This window comes from Callorhinchus milii, unplaced genomic scaffold, assembly GCF_018977255.1.
Source record: "Callorhinchus milii isolate IMCB2004 unplaced genomic scaffold, IMCB_Cmil_1.0 Scaffold23, whole genome shotgun sequence".
Taxonomy (NCBI): domain Eukaryota; kingdom Metazoa; phylum Chordata; class Chondrichthyes; order Chimaeriformes; family Callorhinchidae; genus Callorhinchus; species Callorhinchus milii.
The window spans coordinates 7,412,642-7,426,400 of NW_024704764.1; the positions used below are offsets into that span (position 1 = coordinate 7,412,642).

At 47.7% G+C, this 13,759-nt stretch overlaps 2 protein-coding genes across 2 annotated transcripts; one reads left to right on the forward strand and one right to left on the reverse strand.

The window, feature by feature from the left end:
* Positions 1-21: 21 nt before the first annotated feature.
* Positions 22-3,657, forward strand: mreg (melanoregulin). Its single transcript, XM_007901447.1, has 5 exons — positions 22-472; positions 875-1,034; positions 2,270-2,360; positions 2,798-2,958; positions 3,276-3,657. The coding sequence occupies exons 1-5, from the start codon at positions 390-392 to the stop codon at positions 3,480-3,482; spliced, it is 702 nt and encodes a 233-aa protein (XP_007899638.1). The 5' UTR covers positions 22-389; the 3' UTR covers positions 3,483-3,657.
* A 7,499-nt stretch (positions 3,658-11,156) lies between these two features.
* LOC103183791 (telethonin) lies at positions 11,157-13,295 on the reverse strand. The gene is made up of 2 exons (XM_007901446.2): positions 13,034-13,295; positions 11,157-11,952 (listed from the first exon to the last, which is right to left on the reverse strand). Exons 1-2 carry the CDS (start codon positions 13,144-13,146, stop codon positions 11,541-11,543), a joined length of 525 nt encoding a protein of 174 aa, XP_007899637.2. The 5' UTR covers positions 13,147-13,295; the 3' UTR covers positions 11,157-11,540.
* Between the last annotated feature and the right edge of the window lie 464 nt (positions 13,296-13,759).

Sequence of the window (13,759 nt, forward strand, 5' to 3'; positions counted from 1 at the left end):
CTCAAAGAGTTAATGGCACTCCGACCCTCATGTTTTCCAGTTGTATTCTAGTTATTAAAGTCTATTTGTTCAGATGTTTTTTTTTTAACAAGATCTTTCAATGCAGTTTGTGTTTCTTCTGTTTAGCTTGAGGGTACAGAGCTGCAGCAGTCTTCACATGACCTACCATGACTCTACCTCCTCAAAGGAAGATATTCATGCAACGAGCACATCTAATGTTTTATTAAAAAAAAACAAGGCTGATTGCGTAAATACGCTCTCTCAGTCGATTACCAACCTAGCACCAGTGCTTCCTGATATCCTTCCTCTGTGGGTACTGTGCTTGCCAACCAGCCTCTGCTGGGTATCTGTTTGCCTCTGCTGCGTGGCGTGGTGGTAAGCTTAGGGTGATGGATGGTAAGAATGTGTTTTATCAAATGTGCTGTTGTTCCTGTGGAGAACAGGAACCAGAAGAGAAGACTCCGATCATCAGGTACATTCTCAGTACTCACTCTGCTCTGTGAAAGGATTACAGTCAAACTTGACTGAGTCCATCTGAAATACTGCTGTTTAGAGCCTAATGGAAGCCGGACTAGGTGTGATATTGATTTGAGGTCTGCATATGGGATTGGGATATGCATATGAGGTTGATGTCGGTATGGGGTATGGGCAAGGGGTTGGGGTCTGGGATAAGGGTGTGGATTTGACATTGGGATTGGAATATGGAATTGGGGTGCGTGTATGGGATTGGGTTGTGGGTGTTTCGCAAACATGCCAGGAAGGGATGTGACTGAGTGATTAGATCTTCCAGGGGGATTGATGTGTCAGACACAAAAGCAGTTACACAAGAGAGGTACAGGGGCAGCAGAAGTGACTGTGGCTTGTGTCCTGTCAGTGAAACTTTGCTGTACTTTGGCCGGGAAGCCAAGCGTCGCAGAGCTGAGGAAGCCAACCTGTGGAGCGAGCCCCAGGACACGTCCCACACGGAGAGAGACGATGATAGGGAGCTGTATAACCTGCTCCAGAAACGGGCCAAAACACGCCGAGGTTCTCAGGTCAGCCTGGATTGTGATCCGTGGTTAAAGCGTAGTGGTTAGCAGGCTCGCCTTGCAAGCGAGAGGATCTGGGTTCGATTCCCGGGCAGGGCGAAACCTTAGGCAAGTTTCCTTATTCCACACACACGCCTCTGTTTACCTAGCAGTAAGTAGGAACCCCGGTTGTTAGTCGATTGGTGGATCTGGGGGTAATGATCCCTTCAAAATTAACTGTGGTTACTCAATCCATGACTGTTTGTGGGACATTGCTGTGTGTAATTGGCTGCCGCATTTTGCCCACACAATGCTCCATCAATCCACTTCACAATATACTCCGTGAAGCGCTTTGAGACGTCCCAATGAAATGACAAGGCGCTACATCAAATGCAAGGATTATTACTATATAAGGGTTGTTATTATAGAGTTCCACGTGTTCAGTGTCCGAATTGAGGCAGAACAAACAATGCACACAGACCTGTTTTCATCCTCCCTGAACACCCACAGCATCCCAGATGATACAGAAAACTGTAGCACTGTACACAGGGCAGAGTCAATGAAGTAATCTACATGTGACTGACACACACAGACTCGGAGTCGCTATTTATGAGTCCTATTATGAATCGTTGCTTTTTCAGTTCCACTGTGTTGAAACTCTGCCTTTGCGTTGTTGGCTCATGGTTACCAGAAGAGATCTTTTAAGTGGGATTTCCTGTTATAAATATGACATTAATAGAGACAACGGCAGGGCTCTGTAATCCACCCCCTCCCTGTTATAAACACGACTAAAGAANTTTTTTTTAGCAATCAATATCGAGAGCCCCACACTGTCTGTGTTTCAAGGACATGATAAAGCGCTGTATTAAAGGATTAAATTTATTATCTTCCCTGTGTCGGATGTCCTCCAACTATCTCGCTTTACCTTCAGCCAATTCTTGATTGATCTTTTTTCCCTGCGGCTTTCTATAACCTCGGTGCTGTCCTGCACACTGGGACTCTTACGCCATCTCTAATGGCTAATGTGACATCTCTCAGCTACTGAGTCGCTGGTCTCTCTCAACAACAACTATAACAACAAATTACACTTGTGTAGCGCCCTTCACGCCAGAAAGACATCCCAGGGCACTCCTCACACACATACATACCCACGCACACCAATACACCACACACGTGTTGGATGTTCTGACTCACGCACACAGACCTAGACACAGGCCGCTGAGCTGGTTGTTCTGAGCAAGTGAAGGTTCTTTGCCTCCCAGGGTTACCGCAGGCTCAGTTTCGACATCCACTCCGTCCGGCAAGTACGCAGAGACGTCCTGGGCAAATGGAAGATGATCTTGGAAGTCCTAGGTAAGCTGTGAGGTGTGGTTCCATCTCCCTCCCTCATTCCCTCCCTCACTCACTCCCCCGACTCTCTTCCCCCACTTTCAATCACACTCACTCCATCCTCCTCTACCCACAAACCATACAGTCAATCCACTTTACAATGTATTCTGTGAAGCCCTTTGAGACGTCTCAAAGACGTGATACGGCGCTGTGTCAAATGCAAGGCTTATTATTATTACTATACTTCCCTCACCCCTCCCTCAGCCCTTGCTCACCCCTCACTCCCTGCGTGACTTCTCACCCACTTTACGACGTATAGCGGTGTTTCCATTGTTGATGTGGTGTGAGAGCGAGAGGGGAGCCATATATGGGTGTGGGTGCGTGTGTTTGCGTGTGCAAGTGTCTGTTTGATACACTCGCTCTCAGCGTGGAACTTTGTCTCTCTCTCTCTGTGTGTGCAGGATTTCACAAGGAAGCGGATTCCCTGCTGACTGTCACGTCCACCACCTCCTACAACAACTTGCGGAACCCTACAGAGGCAAAGCACCTGCTGGAACTACTCTCTCAGGACACCTCTATATTCGACAACAAGATGCCTGCGGAGAGATACATCTTTGTTCTGGTCTGTCCAAATTGTGACAGTGGGGTAGCGCACTCGCCTCCGAGTCAGAGGTTTGTGGGTTCAAGCCCCATGTCGAGACTTGGAATCAAAGTTGGATCCAAAATTGGTCACTTCGATCCACGACTGTTTGTGGGGGACACTGCTGTTCGCAATTGGCTGCCGCGTTTCGCCCACAAAATATACGTCAATTCACTTTACAGTGTATTCCATGAAGCGCTTTGAGACGCGTCGAAGACATGATAAGGCGCTGTATCAAACCCAAGGATTATTATTGTTATTATAAAGTAAATCAGGATTGTTTCTCTCTGTCTGTTCAGGATCGGTTGATCATACTGGACATTGCACAGGACTTTATGATGAAGGCTAAAAATTACTATCCCCGGGAACTGGGCCAGGAGAGCGAGATAGACAGTGAGGATACAGGTGCCATTCTACTCAGGAAAAAGAATGAAATCGACTCAGTGACAGACGAGGAGCCAGAGGAGATTGATGAGGACATTCTTCTGGCTCGCTCCTTGGATTAATCACCGAATCTCCCATCAAATGTCTCTTTCCTGAGATTTCTGAGGTGTTCATTGGGTGCTGGAATCTTTTTTCACTTTCTTCTTTTTCTGCCAACTTTCCTGCTTTACGTTACCAACCTGCGCGCTCTGCTCCCTCCGCTCGGCGGGCACTGGCCTGTTCCATGTCCCCCTCCCTGCCCACTCCACCATAGGTGATCAGGCCTTCAGCCTTTCTGCCCCCACCCTCTGGAACTCCATCCCACTACCTTGCACCCCCCTCCCTTGCCTCCTTCAAGACCTTCCTTTTTGACTGTGCCTTCGGTCATCCTCTCACCTCCATCTCCTCTTGCCCCCCCATCCCTCTTGACTCCAAACTCGAGCTCAGGTGCAAACCCTTCACTATCCAGCACCTTGGGATGTCTTCCCGACTTGAAAGGTTTAATGTAAATGCAAATTGTTTTTATTGTTGCTCTAATCTCTCCCTTTCTTCCCTGCCTGACACGGTTCGGATTTTATGTTCCTACTACAGTTCCAAGGACACCCACCTTCCAATCCCTTGGAACATTTCCTATTTTTAAGGACTTCTGAACAGTCTCAGATAAAGCTTCCACAACTTGGCCTTAAACCTCCCTGAGCAATCGGAGACAAAACCATCCATTTGAAATTCCATCCACCTTCCGTGTACCTCTTATGGATTCTATATCTAACACTTGTTCCTCCACATCAAACTGCATCTCTCTCAGCACTTCCCCATCTCTGATCTTCTGTAAACACTGATGCAAATAGCTTATTAATGCCTTTTGTGCTCCATCGTGCCTTTGTTTTCTGTCGGGTAGAAGTTTCATTCAGCAAGACTCGTGGCAACTTTGGTGACTGGGTTCTCATTCTGTTTGGATAAGTTAAGTTTCTGCATGTGTCGGACACCTAGCTGACCGCCCCCACCCCCACAAAAATATATATTTTCACACTGTGAGTCTATGAGCTGTGACGCACAATAAGAATAAGATGAGACGTCTCAAAGACGTGATAAGGCGCTATAACAAATACAAGGATTGTTATTGCAAGACAGGGCTCTCCATCCACAAACAGCCATTGCAGAGAGGACCTGTTAGAGATGCTGAAAGGGCTTGTGTGTGCAAAACAATGCTTACAGATAGTCCAATGTAACAAATCCAAGACGGCACGGGTTTCAAAGATGCGAACAATTGAAGTGCACTTACTATTCACTTACTAGTTGGAATGGGTTATGTTACCAGGAAGAATGATTGTAGCTGGACTCTTTTAAGAAAAATGTTGGATGCTCTAATTGGAAGATGGCGGGGTGAAGTATAAGATGAATTGGTCTGAAGGGCTTTCTTCACTTGTGTGATCTTGTACTGTACTATATCATGGGGCACTGTGTTGATGGAATCTTGCGTTAGTGTTGAATCGTGTTTGTGCCGTGCGCGGAGTGTCCACAAAGTCCTCTTCCCCCCTATTATAAAACAATGATATGAGACTACGGAGGAGCTGAAGGAAGCTGTCAGAGATGCATCTTCCCATCGTCACGCCGAGCGCTTAAACACTTCTTTTGAAGGCAATGAAGTACTTCTAAATACAATTATCGTCATTCTTCCACATGTTCCAGTTGTTGGTCAGTACTCTGTAGAAAAAAAACATGGGAGTAACAGGTCTTTGTAGGGAAACCCATACTGTACAATGATTTGATCTGTTTGTGCTGTATATAAAATGACAGAAATAAAAACTAGTAACAAGTGGCTGCCCATCTCTCAGTTTGTTACACATGTCTATTGAAAGCAGACAGAAATCCGTGTATCCTTCCTCACTAGTCTCCGTTCCCAAGCCGCTGATTAACTTCAGGTCTGTGGAATATACAGCATATTGAGCCTTGAGAGAAGACAAGACAGAGGGGACCTCATAGCGGTATACAAAATTTAATTGGGATTGAAAAAGTAAATCCAGATCAATACTTAAGAATGTATCAAGACAGTAGAACTGTAGGACACAGGTTTAGAGTTGTATTTGGCCCCAAAATATATAGTCAATTCATTTTACAATATATCACTTTGAGATGTCGCGAAGACATGTTAAGTGCTGTATCAAATGCAAGGATCATATTGCAAAGGGCAACTTCAGGATAGACGCCAGGAAGTGTTTCTTTAAGCAGAGCATGATCAATGACTGGATCATGGTTGCAAAGAAAGTGGGTTGAGGCCAGGACGCTGGGATTCATTTAAAAAGCTGCTTTGATGCAGTGATGTGGGTGGGAGGGGTGGGGGGTGTTCTGGAGGGATGAGTTCGGATGGAACATTCTTCATCCAGACTGATCTGCTGATCTTGTGAGTGTGTCCGATCCATCTCACTGCACTCAGTGACAACATTGTATGAAAACAGCCCTACCAGAGAACGTGGAGATGGGGATATTGCCTCTCCCCCTCCCCTTACCCTGCTCTCCCACTGCTGCCAATGACTTGTAGCATTTTGACGTGTGACTGACATCCAATCTAAGGCAGGCATCCGATCCAACCCCAGTTCCTGTAACTTGGCAACAGCCACAAACAAATTCCGTCAACACTGAGTAATTCCTCTTTGAAATGATCGACCTGTCCTGTCCTCACGCTATCCCTGCTCAGCCTGCGTGCCGTTCTCAGAGTGGCTAAAGATTTAATCTGAGAGATTTACTTGGATTATCTGCTAAAGAGTCAATGACAGTAACAATCGCTCAGCACAGCACACACAGAGCAAGTCAATAGCAGTGACAGTCACCCAGCACAACAACAACACCAACAAGATTGCATTTATAGAGCGCCTTTCACGTCAGGAGGACGTCCCAAGGCGGTGGACAGTTGGGTCGGGACCCGAGCAGGGGGGAAATGGTCCGGGTGAGGGGAGGGAAGAGAGGGAGCGAGGAGGAGAGGGAAGGGAGGGAGCGAGGAGGGGGTAGAGAGTCGAGAGGGGAGCTGAAGGCACGGTTGAAGAGAAAGGTGTTGAGACCGGTCTTGAAGGAGGAAAGGGCACACAGCACACAAAGTTTTCATATTAGAGACTTTGTTTGATTGCCTGTGTCAACTGAATGTCACTGATAGGGGTTGGGTGAGTGGCATCGACTGGCACTGACTGGCATTGGGTTCCAACAAATTGTCTCAGTACCAGTTTGCAAGATTTTCTTTGGATGCTATATCAAATGCAAGGATTATTATTATTGTTGTAAGTTGTTGTCTTGGCTCTCACATGAAAATACAACAACAACTTGCGCCCCTCTCGCAGCTGTAATGTCCTAGAGCGCTTAAATAATGGAGGTTTGGGAGGTGTTCATGTGACCATCCAACCCTTCCATCCTCCTGGACAGGAAAAGGACCAGAATAGGAGATCGGTGGGTGGTGGGGGGTGGGGGAACTTAAGGCAGATCACAATTGGGTGGTGGGTGGGGGTCCCTTTGAACTATGCACGCAGAATATGCAACAATGCCTCTTAAAGATGCATATTTTCTTGCGTGACTTCATAGCTGCAAACACTTCAAACTGGTGTGCGTGTCAAACGCTGCTCAATCGACACGATGGCTGATGCGTTCAATCTATCCCGGATCACTGTAGATCCGAGCGAAGGGACACGAGCAAATTCCGAAGAGGTGGATGGAGCGAGGTTGGAGACGGAGGAGGTGGGAATTTTAAGTGAGGCTGCCGCCACTGTTCGAGCTGAACCTGATCCCTCATACCTGGCGCCCGGCCAAAGCAAACACGGACAGTGTGTGGAGCGACCGGCTCCTACTGCACACACGTATACTGAGTAAATCACCATCTGTCCACAAAGCCAGCGATCTGCAGCGCAGACAAACAGCCTGGAAGTAATGCGGGGATTAAGTGTCCCAGCGTTTTGGGCACTGCACAGCAGCGTGTCTTGGCTCTTGGCAGCTGCCGACATTCCTTCTGATGTCTTTGCTCCCTGTCACCCAGGGAACAGCCTCGGTCTGCGCACAATGTAAACACAGGCAGGCAGTTTCAGTGCCCTGAAACCAGCAGTAGAAGCTGCTCCGTGCTGTGCTCTGTCTCCAGCAGTGACTGACCTCAGCTACTCCAACCCGTCCAGTCTGACTGAGACCAATTGTTTTTTTTTAAGGGGGTCAGATGGGTGTCTGACACGCGTGGGTGTAAAACCCGTCACCGTGCTTAAGGGTATCCAAACCAGCTGGGAATTCCACATAAAGTACGCCACTGGCACAAGGAAATTTCCCTGTGTCTGGAATGGAATGCTCACTCTCTCCCTGGACGGACGCACACTGCTTACCTAATTCCGGAAAGATTGGCGAGAGCTAAGGATTGGGAGCTCAGAGTGTGCGTTAGGGAAAACTGCTGGAGTTTAACTCCATTGACTATTCAGAACTGGTCTGTTAACCTTTCCTGCTGCTTGTCCAGCAAGGACTACCCATTAGAGCTTTGGCTTGCAGGGTTAACAGGAGCTGAGTAGGAAGAATCCCTGTCCCCCTCACTCGTCTGCCCCACTGAGTCCTGCCGATGAGCCAGACTGACTGGGCTGTCACCAGCAGTGTCCCGGATATACTGTGGACCGAAATTATTAATAATTTTGGGTTTGACATAGCGCGTATGATGTTGAAAGATTGCAAAGCGTCTCGCAAGATATTTACTACGAAGTGGAATGAGTGCGTTCTCGTAGGTGACTCCAGCAGTCAACTTGTGCCCAGCAAAGGCCCCAGACTGAATGACCAATGTATATGGAGGATTGTTGACCAGAAACCAGAAGAAATCCCATTCTCTTTTTCCAACACCATCACAGGATCTTTAACATTTCATCCCGAAGGACAGCAGCACCTCTGCCAATGTGCACCCCCCCACCACCCTCTCACAATCCCCCAGGCTCCACTGAACTCCAAGATCCCAACGTGGAGTCTGAACCTAAAACCTTCTTACCCGGAGGCGAAAGTGCTATCAACTGGGATCAGGCTGACAATTAATGGCCGTGAAGCTTTACTCTAACAGCTGTATCTAGACCTTGCCTGCTCACTAATCTTTATATTCGCTTAATGCTGCTTAAGCTGCTTGGGATCGCCTCTTCAGTGAGAGTAGCTATAGGCTTAATGGTGAGTCAGATTTGATGGGATGAGGGGCTCCTGTCTCTATATACCCAGGAGTGTAGATGAGTGAAGAGAAGAGACTGAGAACACAAGAACTCTCTGTTATCAATCAGCGAAGTGTTTCTCTCTATTTGCGTATGAGTAACATGACTAAAAACTATGTGGACTTTCAGCCCATGGAACGAATGCTCATGAGTCATTCGTTCCCACTCGAATTCATTGATACCATGGCGGAGCAGGACAGTTTGCGAAGGGAGATGAGCAGAGAGCCATGTGCGTCCCGCTGAGCATTCCTGAGTTTGTAAACAGCAGCTGCCTTGTCTATGTTTAGCCACTGTGGGAACGTGGCACCAAAGGACATTCAATCACTTCATCGGTCTCAACATATTGTGCGCTCACAGATTAATGGTGCCCTGTGCATCATCCCGTGCACACTGGTGCACCCTCACAGATCACTGTGCATGTTCACCCAGATGCCGAGTAAGCTGGGCTCATCCACAGCTCCTACCCTCATTCTGCAACCACCACCACCAACAACAACTTGCATTTATAGAGCGCCCTTCACGCGGGGGTAGCGTCACGAGCGCTCAAGATGGCAAGAAAGCCACCCACACACCCAGCTCCGCTTAATCTGTGTTTCTCTGAGGAGTATATCTGTTTTAGAGTAATTTTGCTGCTGTTGTTGTTGTTATTGTTCTTGCTCGGTTTGTTGCTGAGCTCAAGACGGGGTAAATTTGTTCCATGGAGATACAATACCTCATCCGAGGACTGTCGTTGGAAATTGGGGACGTGTGATTATTCTACCTTAGGGCTTAACACAATCCTTCTCACCAATTGGCAATCTATCCCAGTTGGCTGATACAGTTATGGAACCTTATAGCACAGAAGGAAGTCATTCAGCCCATCGTGCCTGTGTCGGCTCTTTGAAAGAGCTATCCAACTAGTCCCACTCCCCCCGTTCTTACCCCATAACCCTGCAAATTTTTTCTTTTTTAAGTACCTGTCCAATTTCCCTTTGAAAGCTGTTATCAAATCTGCTTCCACGTCCCTTTCAGGCAGTGCGTTCCAGACCGTAACAACTCCCTGGATAAAAAAAAAATGTTTTTAACTGGTGTCAGGGCTGGGGGCAGAGAATGAGCTTTACCTCCTGCTTAGAGTACGTCAGAGCTGCCTGCGTTGGAGCCAGCTGCTTTTTTTTTAACAAGGTCGTTTGATAGAAACTGGCAGAGGATGGGAAAGCTTCATCCCCTCCTTGCAAACTGTTGACCTCCACATTCTGTCCATCGGGAACGATATGTTTTAGTGCCGTCTGTCTGTCGGCCAGGACATTGCAACGGAGGTGTGAGCAGGAACCCTCTCCGACTGAGACTGAACTAATCCTGACTGGTATACGTATCTGTATACTGAGAGATGTCTCTCAGTCTCAGGGGCTCAGAGTGCGAGCTGGACATAACCACAACAACAACAACAAAGCAACAAATGACATTTATATAAGTGCCTTTCATGTCGGAAGGACGTCCCAAGGGAAATATTAAAGCAATTTATAAACACATTAGGAGAAAGAGTGGTAAAGGACAGGGTAGGAGCTATAAGTATGATACTACTAATAATAATAATCCTTACATTTGTGATAGCACCTTTCATGGCGGGAGGACGTCTCAAAGGGCTTCACAGGATTTACTGTAAAGTGCAGTGACTGTGCGATTTGTGGGGGAAACTCAGCAGCCAATTTTGAACGCAGCAACAGCCCACAAACAGTGAGAGACCAATTTTTATTTCGGGGGATTGTTGGCCAGGACACCGGGAGAGAGAAACTTCCTCCTCTTTTCAACTAGCGCCGCGGGATCTTTAATGTTCCCCTGAACAGACAGACAGGACCTCATCTGAAGGACGGCATCTCTGACATTGCAGCCCTCGCCCAGCACTGCCTCTCCAATGACTGAGATTGTTTAATTAATACATGGTTTGAAGGGGTTTATCTATGATGACAGGTTCGGTAAACTGGGATTATGTTCTGCTGGCTCTCTGAACGAGCTATCCATTTAGCCCCATTCCCCTGACTTTTCTCCAGGCCATAGAACCATAGAAACGCAGATGTCTTTCAGCCCATTATTTCATGTCAGGTTTTTTTTTCATCTTAATCCCAATTCCCTGCTCTTTTCCCTTTCTAGAATATAGTGCCCCAAAACCGCACGCATTATTCCATCCGCCCTTTCACACCCCGTCCTTTTCAGATATGTTTATGACTCCTTCTTGAAAGCTAACACGGATTCTGTTTCAACCACAGCTCAAGAATGAGCACCTCACCTCCCAATGGCTCTCTGGGCGAAATACATTCCTGTAACTCACCTCACACTTTGCTCTTCCGGTAATTGTGTTAAATGCACGGTACTTGTTTGTTCGTTTGTCCATAAAATATACAGTCGATTCAATTTACGGTATATCCTGTGAAGCTCTTCGAGACGTCTCGAGATTTGTTAAGGTGCTGTCTCAAATGCAAGGATTATTATTATTATTTTTATTATTATTATTGGTATCGGACGTGTGAGGTGAAAGTGGGTGAATGTTGCAGGTCTGAAATTTAACTGACTCAGCTCACACACACACACGCTCAATCGTCACTTTATTTCAACATCTCTTCCGATCAGTACAAAACTATCACTTTATTACAAAATAAAATAAAACCTCTGGAGCTATACAGGACTAATACTCTATGATAAATTCTTGAATAGGAGATACCTTTGAATAGGAACCATTTTTAAATCAAACACTTTCAGGTCATATCGTACAATATCACTTCCATTCTTTGCCTCCAACTCTCAAGTGCCACCAACCTCATGCCTTAGAGTAACATCAGTCTCCCTCAGTCTCCAAATCGACTTGCGTTATCACAGCATCTGCCTCAAACCTTCTCTCACACATACATCTAACGTCTATCAATCACGCAGACCGCCTTTTCCCGCTTGACCCTCCTGTTGGGGCCGAACGGCTCAGCCTCTCTGTGCCTCGTGGGACATGGACCTGGAGAGCGACCTGAGGGCCAGCCCTGATTTCTGGGCGTCCAGTTTCACGGGCTGGATCACGGGAGGGAGTTCCCTGGTGATTTGGGAGATCTCTCGCTTGTTGGGACAGCTCCCGTCTGAGCCCAGAGCGCGCTCAAGCTCCATGATATCCTTCAGCACCGGAGGTGTGTCGGCCCGTTCCACCTTGGGGCTGATGTGGGTGGGTTTGAAGATGGGAACAGGCAGCCCATGTTGGTAGGGCACCCTGTATTCCCTCAGCCTCTCCCCCACGCGCCCTAACCCCATGATGCCATTGGGCGATCTCTGTATCAGATAGGCCACCTGGTGCCTCCTGTCGTAGCTCTCCCGTCGCCTGCGATCCGCCTCCTGTACGGTGCATCTGTGAAGGTAAGAGAGTCGCAGGTTAACCCCTCGTTGAATTGACAGGCAGAGTATGCAGCACAATGCCAGCCTCTGGTCACGGAGCAGTGAGGTTAGCGCCCACACCCTTACCCCACCCACCTCTGTGATCCAGTGTAGAGGAATTTTCGGATGGCGGGAGAGGAGCTTGATACTTTCCTATGCTATTGATCGTTTCAAAGCCAATTCCCTGCTGCATCCATCCCCAAATGCCTTGCACTGAGAGTGTGTTTCAGTCTGTACGGGTTGTTTTATCAGAACCTCGCTCCTCTTGATCCCAAACCCTTAACTGTCCAGCGCCTTGGGACCTCCTCCCAACGTGAAAGGCGTTATATAAATGTCATTTGCTGTTGTTTTATTCCCTGATGTTTTAATAACACTGTTGGAACTTAATATTATTAGAGCATGGAATTCTCCATCTCAAATAGTTGCCAAAGCTACATCGATAGCAGCTTCGAAGAGGGAATTCGACAAATACCAGCAAAAAAAAAATCAAGCACCAGCACACACTGGATGGGTCAAATGGCCCCCTTCTGTGCTGCACCCATCCTGATTATATCTCCAATGGCCTTAGTCCTCCACCCCATCCACGACGACATTGGTGGGTGAGCGTTCAATCACTTTGCCCTGCTCTCTGCAACTCTCTGATGTGTGGCTCGTGATTGATATTTAAAGAGGGATTTGAGCTCAGTCTCTCCTCTTGTGTTTTCTCCTTTTCATTCCCGGCTGCTTTTCTCGCCCTCTCGCCCCTCCACTCTCCCCCCATCTCTCACTCTCTCTGTCTGTCTGTCTCTCACACTGTCTTTGCGAGTCAGATGGAGATTCCTCACTTGAGCTGGGACACACTGTAACCCATAGTCCAAGAGAAGGAGGGAGGGAGGGAGAGTCCTGCCCACATTGCGGAGGACAAATTTTGCAAGGCTATGGGCAGAGAGAGCGGTGGGAACAGGATTCATTTGGACAGCTCTTTCAAAGAGCCGGCACGGGCACGATGGGCCGAGTGGCCTCCTTCTGCGCTGTATAATTCTAGGATTCTATGATCGTTCGCCACAGGTACTCACCCCTCCCAGGGGCGGATTGCCATGGTCAAGCTCTGCCACTCAGCTGTGTAGAACTCCTTCCGCACCGAGTTCTCTTCTTTCACCGTGCTGCCCAGGTGAGTGACGGACGGCATCGTGCTCTGCGAGTGCGTGTTCTGCTCAAAAAACACCTTCACTTCTTTCTCAAGCGCTGAGCTGATTCAGGTCAGTCCACTGTAGTCCAGTCTGGTCCAGTGCAGAGCTATGTCTGTCAGTGGGTGATTGAGCTCAGGGCAACCTGGCTGTGTTATATAAGCTCTCTGCTTTCTATTCCAGTCTATGTTGTCATTGTACCCACACACTGATCACTGGAGCAACTCCACCCCGGGTAGGTTACAGTGCCAGGATTGCTGGTGATGTGTCCACAGAGAATTCAAGCATTAGCAGTTACCAGAACATAACCCCCACACTGACTTTTCAGTAAGGAGGGATCATATTCAAACGTCCCATCAGCGGCTAAATACTGAGCGTTACTCAATGTCAGAGGGGACAGGGGACAGCACCTGGCCCACTCACTCAATCCTCTGTAAATCAGACGGACAGGCTGAACCGTTTTGACTCTCGAGCTCTGAGTAAATGCAGGGTTTACAGAGCTAAAGACCTTCCCTTTTTGATCGTGCTTACGTTTACCTCCCCCTTTACTCTCCAGACTCCTCCACTGTCAAACGCTACCCCCCCCGTGAAGGGCGCCATAGAAATAATAATAAT